Source organism: Meriones unguiculatus, chromosome 8 (assembly GCF_030254825.1).
Source record: "Meriones unguiculatus strain TT.TT164.6M chromosome 8, Bangor_MerUng_6.1, whole genome shotgun sequence".
Classification (NCBI taxonomy): Eukaryota; Metazoa; Chordata; class Mammalia; order Rodentia; family Muridae; genus Meriones; species Meriones unguiculatus.
In genome coordinates this window covers 28365492-28379274 of record NC_083356.1, presented here as the reverse complement: position 1 = coordinate 28379274, position 13783 = coordinate 28365492, and the positions used below count along the sequence as shown (strand labels likewise).

The window sequence follows — 13783 nt, the reverse complement described above, 5'->3', positions numbered from 1 at the left end:
CCCAAAGCTGGGTCACATCACTTGGCTGGAAACTTTGGGGCCACCCTGCTAAGCTTGGTTTCCCCCAACCCACACTGCATAAATGGTTAAAAGTGGAACATGAACCCAGAATCCTCCCCCAACAAACACACACTGGTGGCCAGTGCCACCCAGGTCCCAACTGCTAATTCCCGAACCCCGAACACCTCAGGATCCATATGCCACACACGTGCCCAGCCCACTCTACACGACCGCTCACCGGACCCGATGGGATGTCACAGCAAGTCTCCAGCTCTGCGTGTCTCGAGTCACAGTAAATCACAATCCGCTGCAGGTCAAACTGGAAAGGAACATGAGGGGAGAAGAAGGAACTGGAACCTCCATGGCATCAGACTGCCCTCTGGCTCTTGCAGTCTTTCCTAGCCTGTGCTGCACAGCCGGGCTGAATGGGGAAACTTCGCATCGTCTGAGTACCCAGCTGCCATGTAGAGAAAGCTGCCCTCGAGTGGGAGGATCAAGGAAAGGGCTGAGCCCATGCGTGCTTCCACTGTACATGCCTTAGCCTCAGCCATACATACACTACACATACACACACACACACACAGAGGCACACCTGCTCCTGTCCAGGTCACCACTGCTGCAGGCAACATAGTACACTGACCATGGGACAGTTACTAGACTGAAAGCTCAGTATGTCCCTATTCTCACCCTTTTGTGGCATCTTCACACAGTAGCTTAAAATGACTTTTGAGATAAAAATCTACTGTGCTTTCTACTTTTAATACCCTCCACCTAAACTCAGAAACTTAAAACAAAACAATCTCAAAATGTAAGAATAATAGGGTTAAACACACACACACACACACAAGCACACGCACATGTACCCACACACATGAGCACACACATGCATACATGCTTCTCCCACACTGAAGCCTGTGCACAGGGCAGCAAGCTGTAAAGTGACTGGAGACCTGGAATATGTCTGCTTTCTGGGTCCCAGACTCTGGCCGTCAGAGACAGGTCTGCAGAACCATTGCCTTGTGCTCTAGCTGAGGATGTTGCACAGTAAATAAAATTCAGCAAATTCGGGCAGCTGCCCAGGCTCCAGTCCACAGTTCACCCCACTTTCTGGCCAGCTCCCTTTTCTGGACTGACCTGGGCCTCTCCAAAAACTACACCCTCTTTCCCATGCATCCTGCCCTCACAGACCCACTGCCCAGAAAGATGGCTACCTCCCAGTTTTCATAGGCAGAGTGCTCTCATCTTCCACCTTCCTCTCGCTGTCCAGGCTCGGGCTCACACCTCCCACTCCTCACCCTGTCTATCCACACAACAGCACCTGGCATGCAGCACCATGGTGTATTTCCTCCTCCGTCCATAACCTATTTCCTTGGCTACAATAAAATCTCTGTGGGACCTAGGCGACGAGGCTCTGCTCTCCCTTGTCCCCAGCTCTAGAGCAGCCTCTGACACAACAAGAATGTGGCCCAGACAGATCATCAGCAGCTGAAAAAAAAAAAAAAAACCTGAACTTTAACAAGCAGAACTGGCAAGTGAGGGTCTCTGCCTGTGTGGGGCTGGGATGTTTGCTTGACTTCAGCCTTCTGCTTCTACCACATGCTCCTCAAAGCACACCCCCTCATGCCACTTGACTCTCTTCAGATCTGCTCATGTCTATTTCATTTCCTGTTGAGACAATAAGGCAAACTGGAAGAAAAATGGCAGAATGCATATTCTTGATTATGAGTAAGGCTGGTCTTCAGGAGACGCCTGCTTTCTACATTAGCTGTGGTCTACTGACTGCACCTGGGTCGTCAGAAAAGTCCCACCACTGCCTTTGATCCTTGTTACTCCAAACGTTTTAACCCTTTCTGCCCACTCTTCCCAAGCTGCAGAATTTCTACACATTCTATCTTGAGACCCCTTCCTGTCTGAGAGCCATACCTGGCTTCAATCTACAGCAGCTAAGGATTCAACTATCTCCTGGGTCAGATCACAGTTCTGAGACCATATCCCACACACAGGCCCTCATCTAATGGCCTATTGCTAGCTTTGGCATGGAAACAGATCAGGAATGTCTGAAAATATGAGCTGGGGCTCACCAGGCTGAGTCTAGCATTCAGTCCAACTCGGCTATCATGAAGTCACCTCAATTCTTGACCCTTCATTTGCCCTTCAATGAGATGATGTCACAGAGCTATAGCGGGGACTGGGGGACTCAGAGAGCACAGCACTTGTACCATCCCATACATCAAGCCTAGACAGGGTGAAGCTTTTCCCACTGTAGCTAAATCCCCAAACCATACAGTCATAAGTATCCTAGTCTATCCTGTTGGAAGGATATAAAGTATACTGACTTTTCCTCCAAGCATTTATCATAGAAACACAGCTATGGATGAATGTCAGAAGCCCCAAGATTCCTTGCATTTTGACACCAACAAACCTTTCTCACTGATAGAGGGAAAGGAGGTAAATGAGAAATCTTCCTACTTAGAGAACAGTCCAATTTTCCACACCCACAGTGTCAGATAAACAGGGATGCCTCTTGACTATGATGGTCAAATTCAAAGGTCAAGGTAGCACCCAGACCTAGTACCTTGGAACAAATGACAAGCACAGAGCTGAGAGACACTGACCGCTGACCCCCTTGTGAATTTACAAATCGGAGCAGTACCTTCCATCTCTGTTCCTGACTCTGCCTCCTTAGTGTGACTAAGTGACATCACAGTGCTGCGATACGGCAGAGTAAGGCGCTTGGAGTTTACTGTGACCTTCCAAGGGGTCACTGCCCAGAGGCCAGCAGAGTCTGCACTAGGTGCACAAACCAAAATGAAAGGGCTCCACCCTGGAGCGCTGGGCTGTCTCTGGTTCTTAAAAACTGGATCGTGGCTATTTATCTAGAGGATTTCCTGGTCTCACAGCAGTGAAGTGAACAGCCTGATAATGTTCACAAGGCTGATCCCTGTCAAGGAGGGAATATCTCTTGGGTTTGCACTTCTAAGAGCCACTTTAAAGTGGTTGAGCAGATGTATGGCCAGTGGGAACTAAGCAAAAGGCAGGGTGCATGTTAGAGTGAATCCCTGGGTTCCTCAGCCCATAAAAACTACTCCTGGGACTCTAGCTGGAGACAGAGAAACAAGCAGGAGAGGGAAAGAGACACCTCGGGCTGGTGAAACAAGATAGAGGAAAGAGCCTCGGAGTCTCAGGGTTCTCCAGCAAATACCAGACTCAGAGCCTGGGCCCCACACCCGGAAACAACCCTCTCTATTCACTCCATGGGTCTGATAACTGCCAACTCACCAGAATCAGCTCACTGTCTCAACAGTTGACTCTCCAGGAATCCCACTGGATTCCAGCCCCACACCCACTTTCTGCCCCTGAATATTGACCCAACTAAGACTGGACCACTTCTTTTGCCCAGCAGGACTCTAATGAAATCTCAGGCCACCTCCTTCCCAAGCACCCTCTTTCGCCTTCCCAGGCACCCCTCTCTGCAACAGATAGAGCTTCCTCAGGTACAGCACTTGGCCACGATAGCATTTTTGTCACCTGCAGGCTGATTTCCAGGATCTATGCAGTTAGCCTTGGACTTGTTTCCCGACTCTCTCTTCCACCTGCTCCTCAAGCTCCTGCCCTCTGGCAATGCTGATTACAAATAGACATATTCTGCCTTGTATCCTTTATTCTCTATGTATAAATTAACCTCCCCTAGGAATCCACCCCCATATCTCTCTCAGTGCTCCTCACAGCTATCACACCTTGATTAGTTTGGACAGCCAGCCTTAAGGTCCTATAATATACGGTGCCGGTATCTAGTGTGGCATTTACTTACCCAGACTGAATGATCTCAGTGAGTCTTCCTTCCATAGAAATCCTGGATCATTAAATTCACATACATTTTTTTTTTCCATTCGGGTTCAACATAACTGACAGTATATCAGACAGCCAACCTTATACAGATACTGAGAAGCAGCATCCACCATAATGGAACCTGCATTGCCTCCAAGAAGCTACTAAAACACACAAGAAGAACCAAATGGGTCCTATGCTGCTGCTCTGCTACTGGAATTAATATGGCCTGGAAGGACCAGGTTGCCCTGTAAAGGACACAGGATTTAGGGCCTGCAAGCCCTCTGTATGCCTGTCAATCCCAGGATGGCGTGGCATCACCTAAATATGATTTGTGATTCTATGTGCATTTGACTGAACTTATCAAAGTACTGTTGTCTCTTGGAATCCTAGGAACCCTTCCCATACCCAAATTCAATGATGCTCTTTATCTTAAAGATGACTGGTGTTTGCATGTCAATTTAGTGCTTCCTTGTAGGCACCAATATCACTAATGCCCAGCTGAGAGTCTAGCAAACGTAATGATCTCTATGTACATATAAAGAATGTCTGAATGAATGAATGAGTGAGTGAGTTAATGAATGAATGAAGTATGAATGAATGCATGGGAAATTTGGACTCCACTATGCAGCTTTCCCAGTCAGAGACCTCCCTCCTCCTCGGAAAGTCCATGATGACGACTAATAAATAGATGATAAATTAGAACAGCAGATGTGGGACACACTGAGGCATCTAGATTCTGAAGTCCCTTCTGGTGGCCCTGGCACTGACTGCAAGAGCCACTCAGGTACTCACATCAATGGGCACACTGTCGTAGAGACGCTTGCCAATCACGGTCTTGCCCTGGATGGCAATGTTCTCCCTCTCCTCAATGGGCAGTGTCTGAACCAGCACGCAGTCAATGTAGAGGGACACATTCTGGGCCTGGATGCTTAGAGCCATCTTGTGCCAGTCACGGTCAAAGAGGTCATCAACTCGGGGGCCTCGGAAGACCACCCGTACGGCATCCTTCATGGCACCCACAGCATTGTACTCAACTGCCTTGTTCTCACCATCCAGCCGAATAGAGACCTAAGAAGACAGGCACACAGAATCCTTGAACACCTACCACATGACCTGAACATCACGGGACGGGACAAAGCATGGGTAGAAGTGGGGAGGGTGAGGTCTGTCCTGACAATGCAGACACATCCGAGTATGACTCTCTCACCAGGATGCACAATGCTGTCTGGCCTGAGGCCAGTCAGGTACCTTTCTGGGCCTTGATTTCTCCTGAGCATGAGGGTATCAGTAAGCAGTTTGCAGGCTGCTCCAGTCTAGGTAGTAATATTGGCTGTGCTTATGCACTATAAAGAGGCCATGTACTTGGTGACAGAGGAGGCTCCTGGGGCTTCCACAAGACTTCAAGATGACCAGGGAAGAGGGACTGAGGCATGACACCAATCAGAAATCTTAACTAGCTTCAGGGTTTTTTAGGACCCTACCCTACCTAATGGAGATGCCAAGTGCCAGTCTGAAGGCAGGCGGTTAACATATCCTGCCTCTCATCTAGAGTATTCAACTGAAGCTCTGTGAGAATGAGGCTTCTTGCTTGGTGAGGGCCTTGACTATCCCACTCGCTCGTGCACACTCAGCCCTCTGCACAATCACCTGGCACAGAGCAAGCCCCCCAGGGTTCCCAACCCTTAGGCTCCTCTAGGATACAATGTCCCCTTCAGAGTTCATGCTCAAGAAACAAACTCACACAGAAGTATCTCATAAGTACATTTACAATTTCCATAGTGAGCTGTGGCTGCACACAGGCCATTTCTGCAAGGAAGACCACTTTTATTTGCTTGGGGGGGGATGAATAGCTGTGTTTTCAACAACGCCCCCACTTCTGCATCCACTCCAGCATGCTCACGGAACACACTACCTGTGAGAGGCAAGCCAGGTATCAAGAATGCAGCAGTGAATGCATGGAGACTTGGACAGTTCATGAACATGGGGTCATCAACTAAGGTTAGTCCTCATCTGCCCTGACTTGGAACCCCCTGCCTGCCACCTCCTGTGGTTGCTAATCCAGGCTTGCCTCAGCATGCCCTTGCTGGTTCTCACTCCTCTTCCCCACACCTCCTAGCCACCCATCCTTTTTTAATTTAATTTAATTTATTTTATTTAGTTCAGCAGGTTATATACTGCCTGATCAATCCAAACCAGGAAAGTCACCTTGTCACTTTGGGGCTTTGTGACCTCAGGTTATTCAACTTCTCCCCCCTGGTTCTTCACTTGTAAAATGGTATTGATAGTGACACTTACATCAGAGGCTTGCTGAGGGTGAAGTAAATAAGTAGACGCGTAAGCACTTTGCATCGTGCTTACATGCCAGGCTCTGGTCTAAATTTTAATTGCAATAACTTAAGCAGGTAAGATCACAGATGGAGACTGCGGTCTTTTCTGATGATCCTGGGTTGCTTCCTGGTGCTCTGGCACACAGTACTCACAGTGCAACCCTGGTCTTCTCGGGTCTCTTTCTGGCTCAGCTGCCCTTCATTACAACCAAGCAGTACCTCAGTTGTTGTTGTTGTTGTTGTTGTTGTTTAATTGGCTCACACGCATCCATATTACAGGTGTGATAAATAGCTGAAAAGAACTGTCTCCCCTCCAATCACCTAATACAGCACATATAGTGTAATTGTTTCATGATTGACTAAAGTTCTCTATTTCTTCGGGGTAGTCTCACAGACCTCAGTCCTGGCCCTGACCATCTTTGGAGCTCCTTGGAGGCTTGGCATTTCCTATGATATTTCTCTCTCTAGAGCAATAGAAAGAAAGCCAGGGAGTCCACAGGCCCAATATATGTGATCACCAACATGAGATGAGTGACCTCCTAGGATCCACTTTAACTCTCAGATGCATCAGCAAATTGCAGTAGCTCTATTTCCGAGCTATATCCAAACTCAGATGACTCCAGCGGGGGTGGGGGGTGGGAGACAGAAGACATGGAAGACAGGAAGGACAAATCTCTGCAAGTGCCATAAAAGAAAATACCCAGACTGTGGGGGTGGTGTGGCTCACCCCACAAGAATGTAATGGCAGGTGCCCAGTCCTACCTTGTCAGACAGGAGAAACTGGAGAAGCAAATCTATGGTTAACAAGCATTGGCGGGTGGACAGGAATACAGAGCCTGTCCATGCTTTCAGTCTCCCACACATAGGAAACTGGATCCCTCCACAGTTAACACTGAAAATGAGTTTGCACCTCCATGTAACCACAGATGCTATGGGAGAGTTATCCAGCAGAACTAACAGGCCCAGACAGGCTTAGAATAAAAACACAGACTTGGGCCTTAACTGCTTGGGTTCAAGTCTCAGCTTCCACTCTTATTGCCTGTGCAAATTCGGGTCAATTCCTAAGCTTCTCTGCGGCTATTTCTTATCCTGAGGTGGGAATAGTAAAACTAACCTATCTTCAGGGTGATTAGGATGATGCGGTACATTAAGAATTGAGAGCCATTTGAACCATACTAAGAGCAGGTTTGTGTCAGTGAACCTTGAAGGACAATGTCAAGGTCTTCTTTGACCACAGAAGAAGTCCATTCTTTTCTATTCCATTCTATTTTTCTACTCTATTCCAGTCTTGTATTCTATTCCATTCTATCCTAGCCTAGCCTATTCTATTTTATTCTGTTAGGATAAATCCTATTTATTGTTAGAATAGACTAAAGTTAGTGGCTGAATGCTCTGGGCATTATCCACTTCTCACATTGTTCTTAGCCCCTCGGTTGTATCATGTCATTTATTTACTGTAAGAAGAGAAACAGAGAGTAAGACAGGAAGAATGGGAGAGAAGAGCTTAGAAGGAAGTGATCTAAGAGAGTGGAATAATAATTAGGTACGTCTACCTGACCCTACTTTATCGGGTCTCATCAAGGCTGGCTGTATCATCTTCCTCTGTAGCCTGGCACAGCTGCATCCTCTCCACCAGGGGTCTCCCCTATCAGGGGACTAGAGAAAGGCCATATGGGGAGAAGAGAGAGAGTGGTGGGATTGAGAGGAAACAAGGAAGGGGGCTGCAGGGGGATACAAAGTGAATAAATTATAATAAATAAATATATAAATAAAATATAAATTTAAAAAAAATTTAAAAAAGGAATTGGGTACTGATGATTGTCTCAGACTACTCTTCATGATTGCTGGAATCTAATCACTTGGAAAATTTTTGCTTTGTTTCAACCCCATATAAAATCCAAAAGTGTTTCTCCCAGCTGAAGGTGAGAATGTCTACACAAGCATATTTCAAATAAGAGGACAGGGTTCAGGCATCAGGCCTTTGAGCCCTGAGAATAAGTGCATTTTGGCTTGCTCAAGAATAGAGGGTGGCGTTGCTTCCCTTTCAAGCTGATGCCCTGTGTTAATGACCTTGGCTTTGAAATCTGTCCCTCCTCACTAATTTGGGTACTGATGAGGAACTGTAAAACTAAAAGCCAATATTCTAGTCATGGGTAAAAACAAGGGCTTGTAACTTCACTTGTGAGAAAACTGAAGACAACCTTCTTTTATGTGAACGCTACTTGTGACAGTTTCTACTTTACATCAGACCGTGCTGGATGCTTTGCAAACATGATTGTATTAACACCTGATCTTTCCACAGACTGTTTGTGATAAGTGTTCTCATTTTCCACTTTCAAGCTAAGAAAATCAAGACTCACAGGTAGTCCTACCCCATGACCAAAACCAAGAGAGGAGGAGACATATTTGGTCCAGGTCGATCTGACCCTGAGCCAGTTTCTTCCACTGTTTTATGAAGTCACCAATAGAGAATGTACTATAAGACAGCAAAGCATATGGTCACTTCTTTTTCTAGACAGAAAGTCTCAGGGGATGTGGTAACTGGGGGTCAAACTTTAGAAGGTTTGACCAGGGAAGGAAGAGGCGCTGGACCTACAGGCTCTGTGGAGCTCCATGCACTGTATCCCACTTCTATCTAGACCCAGAACTGAGGATCTTTCAGTAAACACAATGGTCAAGACATTTTCCTGGGAAGGCACAGCACTTGCCCCAGGGACAGAAAGCACTCATACCTGTGGGATGCCATACTGGTCAATGACCTGCCAGATGTACCAGTCTTCTTTCCGAGATGTCTTCCTGAACCGGAAAGTTGTGACAAAGGCATACTCATCAGGCAGACCTTGGGGAAAAACATCCCTGAGGACAAAGAGAGACAAATGGTTTCTGGATTAGTGAGGAAGGGGAAGCTGCCATGTCTGCAAAGCTACACAACCTGGCAGTGTGACCCCTAAAGATGCCCACAACCTCCTCTCAGCTGTACTGTCACCTCTTACTAAGGCTAGTGTCTTACTAAGGCCGTCTACTGACCAGCGCTGTGGCCCCTTCACTGACTTTGCCCCCAGTGCTCATTTTCTGGCTCCCTACCGTCCCAATGACTGATGGTCAGTAACTGTCGAGGAGTAACCCTCCTCCAGGAATGGTTGTGGTGGAGACTCCCAGACTTCACCTCTCCTGTGCTGATCCTGTGTTACCTGTACGAGGGATCCAATATCAAGTTGCTATGGCCTCGATGTATGTCTTAACAAAATCCATGTGCTGAAATCCTAACACGTAGATGTTGGAGAGTTAGAAGGTAATAAGTGTGAAACCGTCATGATAGGATCAGTGTCCTGGTAAGAGAGGCCCCTCAGTGTTGTTTAGCATTTCTGCCACATGGCATTACCAAGAGAAGACATCATCAATGAAGACGTGACTTTAGATATCCAGAATCAGCTCTTTAAGAAGCTCCTGACACTTTTGGACCATGTAGACAATAGAGCATTTTTCAGTCAGACATGGTACATCCTCTTCCCTCCACCAGTTCCTGAGTTCAAATCCCCACTACAGGGCAGCCCCTCTCCTGAAGGTGACCTCTGTTCCCTGTTGCTCTACTCCAGCCAGTTCTTAAACTGCCCATCCTTTTCCAAATTCAGTTACTATGGAGGTCTATTAGCCAATCACTCTGTATCTGCCCAGAGCATCTTTGGACCAACTGTCCTTCCATCTCCTCCCGTGTATGAATGGAGACACCTGAGCTTCCTCCTGACCCAGCCCTCCAAAGCAATTTTTCTCCCTTTATTTCTCCCCTTGCCTATCTTTTCCAACATAGTTCTGCAAAAATAACTTCCACGCTTGCTCATTTCATCACCTCTCATCATCATCTCAATGAAAAGCACCTGTTTCCAGCCTCACAAATTTCCCCAGTTTCCTTGTAGAGATCCTAGTGAGAAAGTCTGATAATTCCCTGCCCCTCAGCTCCTACCTCAAAGCCACCAGTACAGCAGGCAGAAGCTAAGGAATTAAAAATACCTGAAAGCAGTCCAATGTTGTCTTCTTGCAAAACCCTCCCGCTTCCCAGACCAGGCTAATTTTCTCAGAGGACACTGAGGGGGTAGTCTCCCATTGCAATGGAGGACACCAAGTAACATCCTGCCCCTCCCTCTGGCTGACAGTGACATTCCTTCTGCCACAGTTGTGAAAACAGAGGTGTGTCTCAACACCAGCAAATTTTGCCAACTTCCCCTGTACCTGTGTTTTATCTAGGATTGCCATCCTATCAAAACAAAGTTTAGCCCATTCTTATATTTCATCAATCTATTACTCACATGATCCCAATATAGTAATCTAAGTCTCCATTTTAAAATGAGTACTTTGGGAAACTTAATATAACGGGGGCATGTGCTTTCATCTCATTCTGCCCTGGAAAGAACTTGTGAAGGATGTGTTTTGATCTTTGCACTGTAGGTCAGGGGACCTGGGCTCTTTAGGGTTAATTCAAGGGGATGTTGCAAACAGAGTTCACACCCAGAAGTTCTGCTCTCTCCATAGCTTTCGTCTTAAAGCACAGCCAACTGTTCTTTCCTTCTGCAGAATTTGGCCAGGATGAAGCTGCAGTCTACTCTGGGGGTGGAAGGCTGCCTCTGGGAAACACACAGACCATGAGTTTTGCTGCTGGGGGAGATGGAGGCTTTCTGGCCAGACAGTCAGGAAGGGAGGTGGGAAGGCATCTGGCTTCCTGGTTCTTCGATTTGCAGATCCTCAGGGATCCTTCATGTAGCTAAAGAACTTAAAAGCTAAGGCTGGTCCTCACTGACTCTTCACTCACAGATCCAATCTGAGAGGTGACCAGATGTTCAGTATCACCCTCTGAGGTAGGGCATCACTGAGAAGCATAAGCAGACTGGAGGAAAAGAGCCTGTCACTTTCAGCACTCAGGCTTCCCTCGGGAGTTAAGGACTCCTTTGGTTACCATGCCTGTAGAAAAAGAGGATGTCCACACCTAACACACTTTTCCTTTCCTGCTCATTTCCTTCATGAATCAGTCTATTGTTTTCTGTCTGAACACACTTTTTTTCTTATAATTTTGAATTATCTCAAAAGACATATGCAAGTGTGTGTACCCAAACAAAAGATGTGTGTATATACATCTATAATATATAAAGAGAGACAGACAGACAGAAAGTGTAATGCACATGTACAAAACTACACACATATAATCTGACAGAATCAGTATAGTCAAGGGTGGGAAATCTAATAAACAGTTCTTTTCATAAATAACATAGCAGATACGAGATTGCAGGGCAAAGAACAGGCTTTGGCCTCCAAGTAGCTGACCATGAGGACCAATTCTGTCTCCTGTTATCTGTGAGGTTTTAACAAGTGACTGCCTTCCTTAAAGGCCCAGATGTTGTACCAGATAGATGAGAGCAATGCCTGCCCTGTTCACCTCACGTTATTACAGTGAGAAACAAATGGAGGAAGATGAGTAAAAATGCCCTTTACGTGTTCAAGAAGTGAGTAATGTTGAAAGTGACATCTCTTTCTATTATGAATAAAATTAATCTGCAAACTAAATCATGGTTGTATAAGGATAGATACATTTCAAAGCGTCAGAGAGTGAAAGGAATCTATCCCTTCTTGAGATGTCTGGATGTTGTTTATGACGCTGTGCCATGTGAAACACGACACACAGAAATCCCCACTTGGGAAAATGGCTGGTGTCACACCAGCTAAACCCATCATCCAAAGCTGTGCCCAGTACTCTGTTCTGTAGATTAAACCTAAAGATGTTCTGGTGAATGGCGGCTGTTCCAGGAGAAAAAGGCATCTCAGGCACCTGTTACATTTGTATAACTCTCTCCCTTTTGTTCTTTATTCAATTTTCCACTAATGTGACATCTCCTGTTTCTGAGTAATGTAGCTGGTGACTTCATAAGAAGGCGTGAGGTAAGAGCATCAGTCTGGAGTCTGACCATCCTTGCATTCCCCTAAATGACCAGATGACTCACATCACTCCAGGCGCCTGTGCACCATTGCGGAAGAGCATGCTCAGTAGAGTGCAGACTGCCCCACAGGTGAAAAGATGGAGGTAAAAGAGAAGGATCCATATGCCTCATTCGCCTTTACTGTTGAGGAATGTGGGTTCCAAGCCATGAGTGTGGTGACACTGCACTTTAAAGCAGAATCAGCTCACAGGATGGTCAGTAAACTCAATGCTGTACTAAAGCCTGTATGCATAGCTCACCATGGGTAGCTAAAATCTGATGTCTCTCACTGTGATGGGACTCTGGAAGAGACAAAGGCTTACATCTCTCCCAAAGCTTCTAACAAATAAGTGAAGACTGTTTGAAAAGAACAACTGTACAGCTGAGTCACTGGCCTCAAATTCACTGTGCTTGGTGCAGGGGAGTGCTGTGAGAGACTAGAGGAAAGGATGGTCTCACTTAGTGTGGAGTAGAATTATACCTGAATGAGGAGCAATTATACTTGAATCCAGGATTGAGGAAAAGACACCTGCCAAGGCCTGACAGTAGGAGGGGTGCCCGGAGTGCTCTAAATGTACGTGAATCCACAAAAAAGACTTGGGTCAAGCAATGAGATGCCAAAGGTGATTCTGAAGGCCAGTCCAGCCTTTCTGGCCTCTGAGTTTAAGAAGACTAAGAAGCAATTAAAGAGTTACAAGATGGAGGAGGGATCACATGATACAGGAGCACCCTAATTTGCAAACCATCTGTTTCTTCTCCAGTGAACATAGAGCATGCACTGTGGGATTGCTTTTAGCTCTTGACTGGAGATGCAGTGTGATCAGACACTGGAGAAATATGTCTGGCATACATTCTTAAAATCACAAGGCAGAGATATTCATGTCAGGTGGAAACAGGAGAAAAAATGAGGCATCTGGTAATAAACAAGGGACCCAGTCAATCTGAAAAACTGGGTCTTCAATGGCCAAAAACATTACATGATACTCAGAGACACACATCTGCGATATGAGGCCATGACTGGTGCTATGTGGTGATAACCATAAAAATCATTGCCATTTAATGAGCTGAAAGAAAACCGCATCCACAAATGGATGATCAATAGCAGATGTATATGAACAGATGAGCACAAAATGACCAGAAAATCAGTGGCACAATGAGCACGGAACTGCAAAGAACTAGCTTAAATTCCTAGACCTGCAGCTAAGCTGCACCACTGAGTGTGTTTCAGTGAGTGAGCCCCTGTGGCTGGCTGCACCCTGCTTTCCAGGGCATCCAAAGGTTCTGCAAGAAGAAACAACCACTCACTCAGTTCTCTGCACCACAGGGAAGGAACCCATCCGTACATAGGAACTCTGTGCTCCATTTTCTCTCTTTCCCAAGATTTCCTTCACATTGAACAAATCCATCAGGTCAAAACCTGCACAAAGAGAAAGTTGGGAGTGAGTTTGGCAGAAGAAAAGTATGAGAGACACTTTAACAGCTAGTTCGCTCTCAGCAAAAAGAGTCAGCCTGACCAGCTAGTCCCAAGGGATAGGGACTTAGATGTAAGAACACATATTGGGAAGATGAGAGCAGCTGATTTATAAGCTATGTAGCATCATGTCCAATTCCCCCAGTTTAAGGCACTGGGGCTGGAAGACACTGGCCCACACACTGGAATGT

The 13783-nt window shown here is 46.3% G+C and overlaps 1 protein-coding gene across 2 annotated transcripts in view; it reads right to left on the bottom strand.

The window, feature by feature from the left end:
* Col22a1 (collagen type XXII alpha 1 chain) overlaps positions 1-13783 on the bottom strand; it is a 231665-nt gene that overhangs the window by 169069 nt on the left and 48813 nt on the right. For both annotated transcript variants that reach the window (XM_021652125.2, XM_060389316.1), the window contains 4 exons: positions 13427-13538; positions 8891-9014; positions 4624-4899; positions 239-319 (listed from right to left, as the gene is read on the bottom strand). In XM_021652125.2, coding sequence (XP_021507800.1) covers positions 239-319; positions 4624-4899; positions 8891-9014; positions 13427-13538 — 593 coding nt within the window. The remainder of the gene's footprint in view (positions 1-238; positions 320-4623; positions 4900-8890; positions 9015-13426; positions 13539-13783) is intronic.